General features: G+C 55.0%; 2 protein-coding genes across 11 annotated transcripts in view; one reads left to right on the top strand and one right to left on the bottom strand.

Moving 5' to 3' along the window:
- SNPH (syntaphilin) overlaps positions 1-5,817 on the top strand; it is a 39,310-nt gene extending 33,493 nt beyond the window's left edge. For all 6 annotated transcript variants that reach the window (XM_070589005.1, XM_070589003.1, XM_070589001.1 and 3 more), the window contains one exon: positions 1,422-5,817. In XM_070589005.1, the coding sequence (XP_070445106.1) occupies positions 1,422-2,583 (1,162 nt within the window). In that variant the 3' untranslated portion in view covers positions 2,584-5,817. The remainder of the gene's footprint in view (positions 1-1,421) is intronic.
- A 598-nt stretch (positions 5,818-6,415) lies between these two features.
- SDCBP2 (syndecan binding protein 2) overlaps positions 6,416-14,077 on the bottom strand; it is a 28,927-nt gene continuing 21,265 nt past the window's right edge. For 4 of the 5 annotated variants that reach the window (XM_070589006.1, XM_070589009.1, XM_070589011.1 and 1 more), the window contains exons 5-9: positions 10,360-10,518; positions 9,521-9,696; positions 9,271-9,442; positions 7,202-7,293; positions 6,416-6,909 (exon numbers count right to left, since the gene is read on the bottom strand). In XM_070589006.1, coding sequence (XP_070445107.1) covers positions 6,855-6,909; positions 7,202-7,293; positions 9,271-9,442; positions 9,521-9,696; positions 10,360-10,518 — 654 coding nt within the window. In that variant the 3' untranslated portion in view covers positions 6,416-6,854. The remainder of the gene's footprint in view (positions 6,910-7,201; positions 7,294-9,270; positions 9,443-9,520; positions 9,697-10,359; positions 10,519-14,077) is intronic. The other variant, XM_070589008.1, reaches the window with a different exon arrangement.

Here is a 14,077-nt window from a genome sequence, read left to right as displayed (position 1 = left end):
TCCTCCTTCCTTGGCATCAGTGAGGAGGGGGAGAGAGACGGGAGGTTACCCTGGAGTGAGCCCCTGCACCGAGGCAGGAGGAGTGAAGAACAGGCATCCTGCATACCTGTTGGCATGTCTCTTATTGCCACTCTGAGCAGCTCTGGTCCCCGCAGCCATCCCACTGCCAACCCTGAGCTGTATCAGGTTCAGCAGTCCGTCCCCTTCCAGACCATGCCATGTCCGACCTTCATGGCCACTGCAGCCCCTCAGTCCCAGTCGCTTCAGCGAATTGTTGCATGAGGTTCCTGGGGCATCTCCTGAACAGAATTTCCCACCTGACTGAAAAGTACGTGGTGCTTGATCTGGGTTGGTCACTCTGCCAGGTCTGCAAGCCCCAAAGTGACAGTCGTGCCTTTTGTGGGTTGTATTTACAAGAACGTAGGGTTGGGCTGAGCGGCTGCGTGTGGGCTGGGTCACTAAGAAATGTGCAGGACGAGGGCCACGGGGCAGGATTTCCTCTCTCTTGAGTGATTTTCCTCCTCTCTCGCTGCCTTTAGTCCATCTTGTCCAGTCTTGCCCTGGGTTTACCTCTGGACTCGATGGCGTGTTTTTCTAACTTGTCTCCCTCCCCTGTGCCCCTGGATGCATCTATGACTCAGGGATTTAAAAGCCTGAGTGTTTCTGCATGAGTCTGCCGACTCTCTGCTCTGCCACAGCTCACCCCTCCTCTCAGGAGCAGCTCTGTGCCTTTCCTGTCCATCTTTTCACCCCATCCTCTTTGCAGTGGATACGAAGAGGAGATGTCCAGCATGGATAGAAGAGAGACAGGCTGTTTTCATCATTCTCCTCTGATTCATGCCCCCACTTGGGGAAAGACGTAAAATTACCAGCTTCCCCCCTACATTGAAGGCCGTAATTTCTCTCATAAAAACAAAGTGGTCCACCGCCCTCTCCCCAGGGCTCTCTGGCCAAATAGCCCTTCATTTCAAATTTCCACAACCAGCTGGAGTAAGAGGCCACATCCCTTTCTGTAGAGCAGAGATTTTAGCTTTAGTTTTTATTGTTTTATGTTAAGATATATTAGGTTTTTATAGCAGTAGCATTTTAAAATTGAGAACTGTTACTGACTAGTCTCTTCCTCAGGTCATAGATTTCCATGTGGACGGTCATGTGCATTTCGGCCCCTAAGGGTGGGAATGCGGTGGGGTCTCCTGTCACCATTTCTTCCCCCCATCCTGGAGGCCTCTCCTGTCTTGACCCTTGGCCCCCTCTCCTGCCCCCTCTCAGAAGAAGGGAGGAACGTTGAGCCCTTCCTTTTGTTTTTAGCTCTGAGCGGCCGCAGCACAGGCCCTCTCTCCTTGGTGACAGCCCCCTCCTTGCCTGTCCTTGGTGATGGTGACAGGCCAGGCAGTGAGCGTGGGTGTCTCCTCTGCTCACAGGGACACAGAGATCGATGACCTGAAGACGCAGCTGTCGCGCATGCAGGAGGACTGGATCGAGGAGGAGTGCCACCGGGTGGAAGCCCAGCTGGCCTTGAAGGAGGCCCGCAAGGAGATCAGGCAGCTCAAGCAGGTCATCGACACGGTCAAGAACAACCTGATGGACAAGGACAAGGGGCTGCAGAAGTACTTCGTGGACATCAACATCCAGAACAAGAAGCTGGAGACGCTGCTGCACAGCATGGAGGTGGCTCAGAACGGCATAGCCAAGGAGGACGGTGCCGGGGAGTCGGCTGGTGGGTCCCCCGCCCGCTCCCTCACCCGCAGCTCCACCTACACCAAGCTGAGTGACCCAGCCGTCTGCGGTGACCGTCCCCCTGGCGACCACCCTGGCACCTCCACCGAGGATGGGGCTGACAGTGGCTTCGCAGCAACCGATGACACACTGAGCCGGACGGACGCGCTGGAGGGCAGCAGCCTGCTGTCATCTGGGGTGGACTGTGGCCCTGAGGAGACCTCGCTGCACAACTCCTTCAGCCTGGGCCCCCGCTTCCCCGCCAGCAACACCTACGAGAAGCTGCTGTGTGGCATGGAGGCTGGCGTGCAGGCCAGCTGCATGCAGGAGCGTGCCATCCAGACAGACTTCGTGCAGTACCAGCCTGACCTGGACACCATCCTAGAGAAAGTGACCAAGGCCCAGGTCTGTGGGACAGTCCCTGAGTCAGGGGACAGGTGTCTGGAGTTGGATCCCCACCCCCCGGGGCCAAGAGACCCCAGCTCAGCAGTGGTGGTGACGGTGGGTGACGAGCTTGAGGCCCCGGAGCCCATCACCCAAGGGCCGACTCCACACCGGCCTGGTGCCAACCCCAACCCGTCGGTGAGCGTGACATGCCCCATGGAAGAGGAGGAGGAGGCGGCCGCAGCCGAGAAGGAGCCCAAGAGCTACTGGAGCCGCCACTACATCGTGGATCTGCTGGCCGTGGTGGTGCCGGCTGTGCCCACCGTGGCCTGGCTCTGCCGCTCCCAGCGGCGCCAGGGCCAGCCCATTTACAACATCAGCTCCCTGCTGCGGGGCTGCTGCACTGTGGCCTTGCACTCCATCCGCAGGATCAGCTGCCGCTCGCTGAGCCCGAGCGAGGCCGGTGGCGGCTCCCAGCTCTGAGGGGGCCCCATCCCGGCCAGCGGCCCCGGCGGCCTGACCACTGATTGTAGGGGTGCCGTCCTCCCTCTCGCACATTCCTGTGGGGCATCATCTTATTTATTTAGTTTTCGGTTTGGAAGTGTTTTTTTTTGGGATGTTAACAGTGTTGGGGGCTGGGAGGAGGGGTTGAGGGAAGGCACCCCAAAACTTTGATGGGACAGAAGGGAAGAGAGACCAAGGGCAGGGAGGCCAGCTGACTGGACAAATGGCAGAGAGAAGCTGGTGAGTCCCCCAGCCCGGCCCCTGTCCACCTGGCCCTTCACACAGGGCAGCCCCTGCTCAGGAAGTCTCGGGGGGGAGGCTGGGCTGAGTTGCCCTTCAGCGCTCCCCCAGCCCCACGTCCTGTCCAGTTCTCTGCTCACTCCAGGCCTTCTCTCCCAAGCCACCCCTTGCCCTCGGCCCAGCCTTCTGGCCAGGTACCATCTCCTCAGATGGAGGCAGCTACAGCCCAAAGTATAGGCACCTGGGACTCTGAACAGGGTCTGGAGCCGCTGGGCCTCGGCTGGAGCTCCAGCCTCCTCAGGTACTGCCCTCTCTGGGATTCTGAAGCGCAGTCAAGGCCACGGGCTAGAGGAAAGACAATGACGGGCAAGAGGTGGCAGAGGGCAGCGTGGCTTCTGTGTCTGTCTGTTCGTCCAGACCTTCCTCACGATCCACTTTCCTCTTGGCGTTTCTGGGTGCGTCTGATAATTCTTCCTGTGAGAGCCAAACCAGACGGGCTCGGTGCTGGGGTAGAGCACTGGCCTGGGCCCCAGCTCGCCTCTGGAGACTCTGCCAGCACAAGAGGAGCAGGCAGGGGCTGGCAGCTTGGGGGCGGGGCTCCTCCAGCCTTCTGAGATGAGGCCCTGTCGTCTGGGAGTCAGGGCTGGACTCACAATCTTCAGCTGGTTCGAAAAGCCAGAGGCTGTGACTGCCCCCGAGAGCTCCCCCTGAGCTGCTCTGGGGGTCGCAGGCCCACTCCTGCTTTGCACTACGTTCACTTTGGAGCTTGGTTCTCTGTACCCCAGGGTCTCCTGTGAGGGGGCTGCTTGCTTTCTAAGGGTGAGGGATCCTAAAGCTTAGACCTCCCAGCCTCGGGGGGGAATTCTGACAGGATGAATGGCAAGATGGGGTACGGAAGCCATGATGTTTGTCCAGGCCAAAGCGGGGTGCCCTGGGGTGTTTCCTGGCTGGGGTGGGGCGGACGGGAGCCCTGCAGCCTCCTGCTCCCAGCCCAAGCCCTGGTGGCCTGGGAAGGCCCACTGTGGCCCCTCCTTCCTCAGGACCACATCTGGGACCCCAGCAAAGCTGCTGACATTTTATCCCCATGATTAGTTTACAGAGTAAAGCCACCCCTCGTCCCCACAGGGCACACATGTCCACCTGGTCACCCGCTCTGCAGAGTTGGGCCCCACAGTGGAGGGCTGGGTACGACCTGTGTCTTACTCCCTCTCTGGCCCAGGGGCCACTCTGGTTCTCTGCCAAGGTTGCTTGCCCACTCCCGCTGCTCCCACAGCTGCTGCCTGACTCGTGGGCTCCACCCTTCCTCTCTGTGCCCTCCACTCCAGGGGGGACACCGCATGCACTGGGAGTGGGCAGCCAGCCCCACCATCAGCGACAGCCCTCCCTGCCACACGCTTTGTGCCTCCAAAGCTCCCCCCGCCTCGGTCGGGGCCTCAGACCAGCCATCCTTTGTGGAGCATTTGTGGCCCCAGCTGAACCAAACCCAGACTCCTGGGGCCTGGCTGGGCTGCCCCAGAGAACACTAAGGTGGCGACATGGAGGGCCAGTGGACAAACCCACTCCAAAGCCAAGCCGGGACTGGCCACGGACCCAGCCTCCTGTGCCATGTACTCACGGAGCTGCGTAGTGTCTCCTTAGAAATAGTCAAAGCTTTGCTGAGAAAATAAATGTATGACTATATTTGACAACATAAAAATCTATATATTTTTCACCACTGGAATTTAGCCAAGCTGCGTACCCCTCTGCTCCTGTCCGTGTCTTGCTGTCTGTGGCCTTCCTGTTGTGTCTTGTGTTTTGGTGGATGTGGTCAGGGCTGGGGCCATTGTCCACTCTGTCCTTGCTGCTGGAGAAGCCAGTCCCAAAGGGCTAGACGGGGCTGGACCCGAGGCCTATGGATGAGGCGGGTGGGACTGGCTGCCGCCCTCTGCCGCTGCTCCTGTTGGAGACCTGCCCATCTGGGTTAGAGGGCCCAGCCCAGTGTTCAGGGTCTGCTTTCTGGGGAGTCTGATGGGGCCTTTGACGGGCTTCTCTTCTCCTTGTCAGTGGAGGAGGCAGCTCACGGCCCCAGCCCTGGGACAGCCCGGGACGGTGGTGGCCGGTGGCCCCTGCCCGGCTCCTGGGTGTGTTTGTGTGCGTGCTTGGTATCCGCATCTATGCAAAGGTGCAGCGCGGCTGGGGCGGCTCCACGCGGCAGAGGTGTGCAGCCTGCGGGCTCGGGCACCAGGCCCTGGCTCTGAGGGGCTGCTGCGCGAGGCCAGGGCCAGGGCGCCCGCTGAGAGCTCATCCTCTAAAGCTTGGCCCTTTACCTTCCCGCTTACCACCCCCTCCTGTTGGGCTGTGACCTTCCCTCCTGCCCTCGGCTTCTGGAACAGAAGTCTTCGGGGCCTCCCCTCTGCCCAGCCTCCAGCAGGAGCTGATCAGGACCCAAGGACAACATTGCCAGGAACCACCTTCCGGAGCTGCTTGTCCCTTGGAGCCCAGCAACTGGAAGCAGCTTTTCCTTAGTTGCAGGGCCTGGGCCAGGCGGCCCTGCTGCGCCTCTGGTCCAGGCTCAGGCAGGAATCCAAGTTGGGGGCTGGGACTCTGCACAGAGAGCTGGCCTCGAGTGGAGTTTAGTCCAAATATCTCCCAAGGGGATAACTTAGCTTTTTACCGAACACCCTTCCCAGTCGCCAATAGCATGGGGCTATCTGACAGCACCTTGGGGCGGAGTGGACAAATGACCAGGTTCTGGGGCTGAGGCCGACTGAGGGGCCTCTGCCCCGTGAATCATGACCCCTCTCTGACCCAGGGGGACAGTGCACACGAGTCATGGTGCACACACATTCGGCCATCCCCTTCATGGAGAATCCAGGGGATGCAGGAAGGGGGGAGGTGGGGCGGGGTCTTCACTTTCGTCTCCTTTGTCCTTTTGTTCATGCAGAGTTGTACCTGCAGCAGACAGCTCTGAATTAAAGCATGAAAACACAGCAAGACCTTGGCCTGGCTTCTTTATATTGTGTCTTTTTTCTCAGGGGGCGAAGGGGGCTCACTCTGTCCCCGCCAGCCTGGGAGTCAGAATGTGCGCGTTGGAAGAAGCTGCGGGCAGAGATCTTGTCCGAGGTGGAGGGAACCAGAGAGCTGTGTGCTGGTTCAGCTCTGCCACGCGTCTGCTGTGGGCAGCTGGCAGTCACTCCATCCTGGGGCTCAGGCAAAGGACCTAGAAGCACCTCCTTGCTACCACCAACCCCCCCTCCTCCCCCCACCAAGTGTCAGACCCGCTGGGCCCTGTCAGTGCGTCCTTCTGTCCTTGGCCGTACCCTGGGGCAGTTCTCATTCTCATTCTGCAGATGCAGAAGCAGGCCACGGTCGCTGAGCAGAGGCTGCTCCCGAGCCAGCGCCCCTCTTCCAGAGTCCCACGCTGTCCCCACTCGGACTGGCAGAGAGCACGTGACAGTGGCACAGCCAAGTTGCTGTTCTCAGAGGCAATGCGCAGAGAGGCCTGGGTCTCACCACTGCTTAAATGAAAACCAGCCCTGGCGTGTCATGGGACCGAGGGCTCTGGAATTTTCAATGACTTTTGAGGAAGGGATTTTATTTGAAATCAAATCTTTATTCAAAAGAAGTGAAGGGTTATAACTATATACGGTTTGTGACAAAGAGCAAGTAAAGGAAAAAGAAACAATTTTCACAAAGATTGTATTTCTGTTCTTTCAAAACATGGAACTATTTTTCTGGTAGAGGCAAAATCTTGAAAGGGACCCGCTGCAACTTTTAGAAGTGTTTAGCGGGCTGGCTACGTGCCCAGCATTTAAACTGGCGCAAAAACTCGGCTGCCTGGGGGCCCTGCCCAGCCCAGCCGTGTGTTCAGAGTCTGAGGCTCCAGGAGGCCTGGGGATGAATGAGACCCACGTGATCCAACGTTGCCCCAACTGGAACACGCCCCCAGGCAGCAGGCCTCCACAAGGTCGTCTGAGGACTCTGCCCTTTCCTGCGGGAGGGTGGGAGGGCTGAGCTGCCCCCGTGTGGCTTTAGATGTCTGGGATGGAGTGGTCCATGGTGTGGTGAAGCAGGGTCAGGGACAACCTAGACGCAGCAACGACGACAGTGGCCACAACTGGCAGCCCCTTCTCCCCAACCCCACCCCCACCCCCCCCCACCCCACCCCACCCCACCCCCCCCCCCCCCCCCCCCGAGCCTGTGCATCCCATGTGGGCCTTCACTTCCATTTCTAAGCCTTTCAAATCACCAAAAGCCACCAGCCACCCTGAAGGGAGGAGGGGAGGGCAAGTTGGTCTGTGCCCCACATAAGCCTGGAGGGAGCTGAGGTGGCCGGGCAGCGGGGAGGGGAGGGGCGGGCAGGAGGGGGCAGCCTTACCTTTTGACCATGTGCTCGTAGATCACCGTGGGGATGATGGTCAGGGTGACGACATTCCCGGCCATGGCCAGAATCTCCGTGACCTCTTTGTCCTGGAGAGAAGGGGAGGGAGCAGTCACCCTGGGGACCCGGGCAGCTCTTCGGACACCTCTGTCCAGGGGCTAGGCACGGCCCCTGTGAGAGGACACCACTGATGCCTGGCTGCCTGTGGGTGAGGGGCTCAGGCAGACGCCCAGGTGAGGCCTTGCTCGAGCAAGAACGTGGGCCTCCCAGCTGAGGATCTCCTCGGTAAAATGAGCACCCCACTCCCACCTCACCCTGGGGGCCAGTCGAGTGGGCCTGACGTGTAACAGGGCCTTCTAAACTCTGCTCTCCTTCCCTTCCCCACAGCCCATGTCTTCTGTCCCATCTCCCTGGCCCCAGTCACACTCTGGTTCCGGCCCCAAAGCACAAAGAGGATAACCATGCAGTGGGGACAGGAGGCCCACCCACCCACCCGCTGGGCTCTGTCAGCCAGCCAGCCTGAGCCAAGTCCACAGGGACCTTGGAGCTCTCACGTCTTGTTGACCAGTAAAAAGAGAAAGGCCTGCAGACGCCACTCAGGTCATGGGGAGAACCAGCAACGAAACGTCTCTAAGCGAAGTGTGCCAAACAGTTCAATGCAACAGTGATGGCCATTGGAAGAGGCACGGGTCCTCCCTCAGAGACCAGGGGCCTTTACTTCACACACATCTTAACTCGGCTGTGCATTTTCTGAGTTGTTCCGGATAGATGGGAGAAGCTGTGCTAGGAGGACTAGTGATGGGCACAGCGTGGAAACACACAAACTGAAAAGATAAATGATCTCAAGACACATAGCTGTCCCGAGCCATTCAGAAAGGGGACAAAGCCAGTCCCAGGAGCCTCCAGCACCATGGTGGCAGGATAACTGAAATGTTCATAATGAAGCCTTGAGCCGTCAGGGAGGACGAGAGAAAGTCAGCACATTTAGAAGGACTGCTCTCCAGAATAGCTAAGACCAAAAAACTGTAATGCTTTGAAAGAAGTGAACTCACTCACCGAAAGAGCCAGCTAGTAAGCATTGGTATTAGTGTAGTCAACTTTCCAGGTATCATGGGTTCCCTTTGGATTGTCGGGTCTGATTCCAGACGGAGGAGAGAGATGCAGCAGGAGGGACTTTAGACAGACATTAGGAGAACTTCCTGATCGCAATGCCATGAGCTGTCAGAGCAAGCCTCCAAGGAAGGTGGGGAGACTATCAAGCACAGGGAAGCAGCTATGTGACAGGAATGGCTTGGTGATGGCCCTTGTGAGGGTGGAAAGGTGGCATAAAACACTGTGCCAGCTGCGACATGAGATGCCACCACCCAGGCCACTTGTGCTGGGGGAGCCCTGCCATGTGAGTCTCCAAGCCCAGGCTGCAGGAGGGGAACGGACCCTCACTCTACATCACAACCGGGATTAAGAACCACTCTCGGTCCACGTGGCATCACATCAGGATAGAACCGCTTTCACTTGTTCTGGGACCAAAAGCCACGTGACTCATCATCCTCCACGGTCTGTTCCCCAAGGCAGCCACCCCTCAGTCCACATCCACAGCGCTGACCCTGAACCACGTGCTCCTTCTTCTTTTTTAAAGATAAAACTCGCCATACCCACCCCCTCCAAAAATGGACGGAGGGCAGAAACAGCTTTCTGAATAGCAATTTTCTAAACTATTCCTACTACTGAATGTGACCCAGTGTGCAAACAGAAATGCCACACAGAGTAGGGAGGTATCCGTGCAGCCAGCAGCCACCTGGGTGCCTGTGTCCTTACACGTGCCATCTGTCACAGCTCTGGCCTCCACGTGTTAGTAACAATAGCTAATATTTATTGAGCACCTACTGTGTGCTAGCACCGTGCTCGGAGCTCTGTGTACCTTGTCTTAGTGACTCCTCACAGCAACCTTAGGATGGGGAAATTGAGGCTCGGGGGGAATGCAGCTGCCCAGAGACACGAGCCTTCCCACCACCCAGCAGAGTCTCCGAGCTCCTGAAGGTCCTGAGGCGGAGCGTGGCACGGCCTACCTTCAGCCCGATGACATTCTGTCCATTCACCTCGCACACGGAGTGGTTGGTGAGGAGCCCGTTGCGGGCCGCAGAACTCCCTTTGACCACAGAGATGACCTTCCCCTTCTTGATGACAAAGCCAACGTGGCCCATGCTGTCCTTGTGCAAGGTGATGTTCCGCTGGAACGGCCTGGCGGGGAGGGACAGTGAGCTGGGCCTGGGGCGTGGCTGGGGGTGGATAGAGAAGCTCCTGGGGCTGGCTACTCACCTGTCTCGAACGACCATGACGATCTTCTCCGCCGATGCCTTCTTCACCACCCGGTGGGCTTTGTCTGTGCTCCACCCGGCACAGTCACGCCCGTCAATCTGCAGGATCTGGTCCCCAAAGCGCAGCCCCACGAGGGACGCGGGCGTGTTGGCCTGGACCAACTGCACAAAGATTCCCTGGGGGAGGCAGGGCCCACGGTCAGCGCCCCTGGCCGGCCCAGCCCAGGGCTCTCCTCCAAGCTGTGGTTTTGCTCCTGATCCTGTGGGAGCTGACAGGTTACCTACCAGGACGAGAGCTCTGCCTGGCAGGTACAACGGTTACCCTACTTTCCTGGAGAGGAAATGCTCCAGGCCACATAACTAGGAAGCAGCTGAATCAGGATTTCAACCCTGGCTGGAGGCTCACCCCGACTCCCACCCACAATGGGATGGCACCCTGGCTTCCACTGTCTACAGACAGCAGCCTGGCAGCGAGATTCCTGTGAGCTGGGGGGCTGGGGGGTGGGAGTGGTGAGGGAGGCTCTGAGCCACAGGAGCCCACGGAGGGGCAGGCGGAGGGTCCCTGCTGAAACCCAGCGCCAGCCCTGGGGCCTTGGGGCAGGTGGATTGACAGGAAGAGCCTGGGCCTGGGCGGGCCTCGGCTCCCATGCCCACTCGGCACCTTCCCTGCTGTGGACGGGCCCCTGCGCTGCCCGCTCTCGGGCTGGTGGCTGATGTGGCCGAAGTCCCATGGCGCGTGGGGGAGCGCGGGCAGCTCGGGCTGCGGGGGTATAGGGGGGCGTCCAGCAGGCGCGCTCGCCCTCCGGGGACCCCTCCTCTCCCACCGGTCCCCAGCCCCACCTGGTCGATGGCCCGAAACCGCAGCCCGGTCTTGCCGCGCTCGTCCTTGCACAGGTGGATCTCGCGCACCCCGGGCTTGATCTCCGCACGCCGCGCGCCCAGGCTGTTCCCGGACACCGGCGCCACCACTAGGCCCGCCGACGGGCCCGAGACCGCCATCTGCAGACACCAGGGGAGCAGGGGCTCAGTTTCGTCGGGATAGGGAAAGGAGGATCGAGAGGTCCCTGGGCCCCACCCTACCCCCAGACCACAAACTTCTCTGCAGGGGGCGAAAGAGGGCATGGCTCCATGAGGCCACTAGGGGGCGACAAAGCCCACACCCCTGAAAGACAGCCAGGAAAATGGGGAAAGACGAGACGGGTCTATAGAGAGGGGGCCCTCCTTTTCCAAGGCAAATTGGTATCAGAAGACCTCTTTAAAATCCACTTAAAAAGAAAAGAAAAATTTCGCAGCAAATACTGAGCAACGAGGGAAAGGGGCTCAGTTTGATTTTTGCCTTGAAAGAAATTAAGCTAAAAGTATAAAAATGAATGTAAGCTTTCCCCCTAAGATGAGGAATAAGGCACTCTCACCACTACTATGAAATACAGTACTGGAAGAACTCGCCAGAGCAATAAGGCAAGAAAAGGAAACAAAAGGCATGGATTGGAAAAGAAGAAATAAAATGGTCCCTATTCCAGATGACACGATGGTCGACTAGAAAATCCCAAGGAATCTACAAACGAACTAGAACTAACGAGTGAGTTCAGCAAGGTCACAGGATACAAGATCATACAAAGATCAATCGTACTTCTATATGTGAACAATGAACATGTGGAAAGTGAAATTAAAAGTACAATACCACTTACAATCACTCAAAAAAAAAGTAATACTTAGGTGTAAATCTAACAAAATATGTATAGAAATCATATGCTGAAAACCACAAGACATGAATAAAAGATACGGAGGAAGATCTAAATAAATGGAGAGATATTCTCTATTCAGGGATCGGAAGAACAGAGGAAAGCTGTCAACTGTCCCCAAATTGACAGCTTTAAAGTGTTTTCTGTCAAAATCTTTGCAGGGGGGCTGGCCCAGTGGTGTAGTGGTTAAGTTCAGTGCTCCACTTCAGTGGCCTGGGGTTCGTAGGTTCAGATCCTGGAGCACAGACCTAGCACCACTCGTCAACCCACGCTGGAGCAGCATCCCACATAAAATAGAGGCAGACTGGCACAAATATTAAGCTCAGTGACAATCTTCCTCAAGCAAAAAGAGGAAGATTGGCAACAGATGTTAGCTCAGGGCCAATCTTCCTCACCAAAAAATGTTTTAAAAATAAATTTAAAAAGATCTTTGCAGGATGTTTTGTAGATATAAACAAGGTTAATCTAAACTTTATATGAAAACACAAAAGAACTAGAATAGCTAAAACTATTCTGACAAAAAGAATCAAGCAAGAGGAATCACTATGCCAAATTTCAAGACTTATTCTGCAGCTATAGTAATCAAGACAGTGTGATACCAGTGGAGGGACGGACACAGAAATCAATGGGACAGCAGAGAGAATCCAGGAATGCCCTCACACAGTAGGGCCAACTGCTTTTAACAGAGGTGCAAGAGCATTCAGCACAGAAAGAATAGTCCTTCCAACAGATTGTGCAGGAGCAATTGAACAACCATGGGCAAAAATATGAACCTTGACCTAAACCTCATACCTTTGACAAAAATGAACTCAAATTCAATCATAAGTTGAAATGTAAAACAGAAAACTGTAACAGTTTTAGAAGAAAATAAAAGAGAAAATCTTCAGGACCTAGGGCTTGATGAAAATTTCTTAGGACACCAAAGGATGTTGCACGCACACACACACAAAATCAGTAAACTGGATCTCATCAAAATTGAAAACTTTTGCTCTGCAAAAGACCCTTTTAATTAGGAGAAAAGAGTAGCTACACACTGAGAGAAAATATTTACAAACCACATACCTGCGAAAGGACTCTAGAATAAAGAATTCTCAAAACTTGACTTAAAAAAGACAGTCCACTTAGAAAATGAGCAAAAGATTTAAAGAAACACTTTACTGAAAAGGATTTACAGCTGGTAAATAAGCACATGAAAAGCTGTTCAACATCACTAGCCATCAGGGAAATGCAAATTAATGATGAGACATCATTGTTCACCTATCATAATGGCTAAAATTAAAAATAGTGACAACACCAAATGCTGGCGAGGACGTGAAGAAACTGGAGCACTCATGCATTGCTGGCAGGAAAATAAAAGGGTACGGCCACTCTGGAAATAGTTTGGCAGCTTCTTAAAAATATATAAACACACATTTATCATAAAACCTAGCAATTGCACTCTGGGCATTTATCCCAGAGAAATGAAAACTTATGTCTGTACAAAAAGCTGTACACAAACACTCATAACAGCTTAGTGTGTAATGGCCAAAACCTGGAAACAACTAAAATTTCCCTCAATGGCTTAACAATCCCGGGTACATCCATACCGTGGAATACTACTCAGCAGTGAAAAGGAACGAGCTACTGATACACGCAGCAACTTGGAAGAATCTCCAGGGCATCATGCTGAGTGAAAAAAGCCCATCTGAAAGGTCACACGCTAAGTGATTCCACTTATGTAACATTCTGAAACAACAAAATTATAGAGACGGAAGACAGACAGTGTGGTTGTCAGTGGGAAGGGATGGTGAGGGGCAAGAGTGGGCATGATTACGAAGTGGTGGCACGAGGGAGACCTTTGTGGTGACAGAATTGTTCTGTGTCTTGACTGTGGTGGTGGTTACATGAGTCCACACAGCTGATAAAATGACAGAGAACTACAGACACACATAGTCAGAGTGAAATGCCTGCTTTTGGCCCTATACTACAGCACATAAAATGCAGCCACTGGGAAAGCCAGGGCAAGGGCACCCTCTTCTGCACCCTTTTCTGTGCCACCTTTGCAACTTCCTGTAAATCTATGATTATTTAAAAATAAAAAGTTAAAAATAAAGACAATTAAAATTTTGTGTGTGTGAGGAAGAGTGGCCCTGAGCTAACGTCTGTGCCCATCTTCCTCTATCATGTATGTAGGATGTGCCACAGCAGGGCTTGATGAGCGGTGTGTAGGTCCGTGCCCGGGATCCAAACCCATGAACCCTGGGCTGCCACAGCAGAGCTCATGAACTTAACCACTACACCTCTGGGCCGGCCCCTAAAATTTTTTAGTTATAAAAACACATTTGTCTGTCATATTTTATCAAAATTTAGGTTGAATATATTTATGTCCTAATAATTGGAGCAAAGAGGAATCAAGTCAATGGACTAAAACTGAACTATAGAAACATGTCCTTCTTTGCTTGTGTTTGTCCTTCACAGCGTGGCTATCAAGGGAGTCATTTCAGAGAAACACCACAGGGTGTCACCAGTTCTTCTCAGGGCCCCACATGTCCTCATCCTTGCCGCTTTTCTCCTGTGAGATCCTCAGGTCACTGGCTTTATATGTGGCTGTGGCAGTCCATCGTCACTTCCGTCAACTTCATGAATTGCTTTGGCCTTAGCCAGATTTGCAGTTGCACTTTGCAATTGATTTTCACTAGTTCAGGGGGAGGTTGGCCGACAAGGACACTGACCAATGGCCCACAGGGATGCTGGAGCTCATTGGAGTTGGGACTGACTGGGTCTATGGGTGAACCCGTTTTCAGGAGTGAATATTTCTGTGCCATGATTTCTTTTGC

The sequence above is a fragment of the Equus przewalskii genome, chromosome 21, assembly GCF_037783145.1.
Source record: "Equus przewalskii isolate Varuska chromosome 21, EquPr2, whole genome shotgun sequence".
In the NCBI taxonomy this organism is placed as follows: domain Eukaryota; kingdom Metazoa; phylum Chordata; class Mammalia; order Perissodactyla; family Equidae; genus Equus; species Equus przewalskii.
This window is presented reverse-complemented; position numbering and strand designations above follow the sequence as displayed.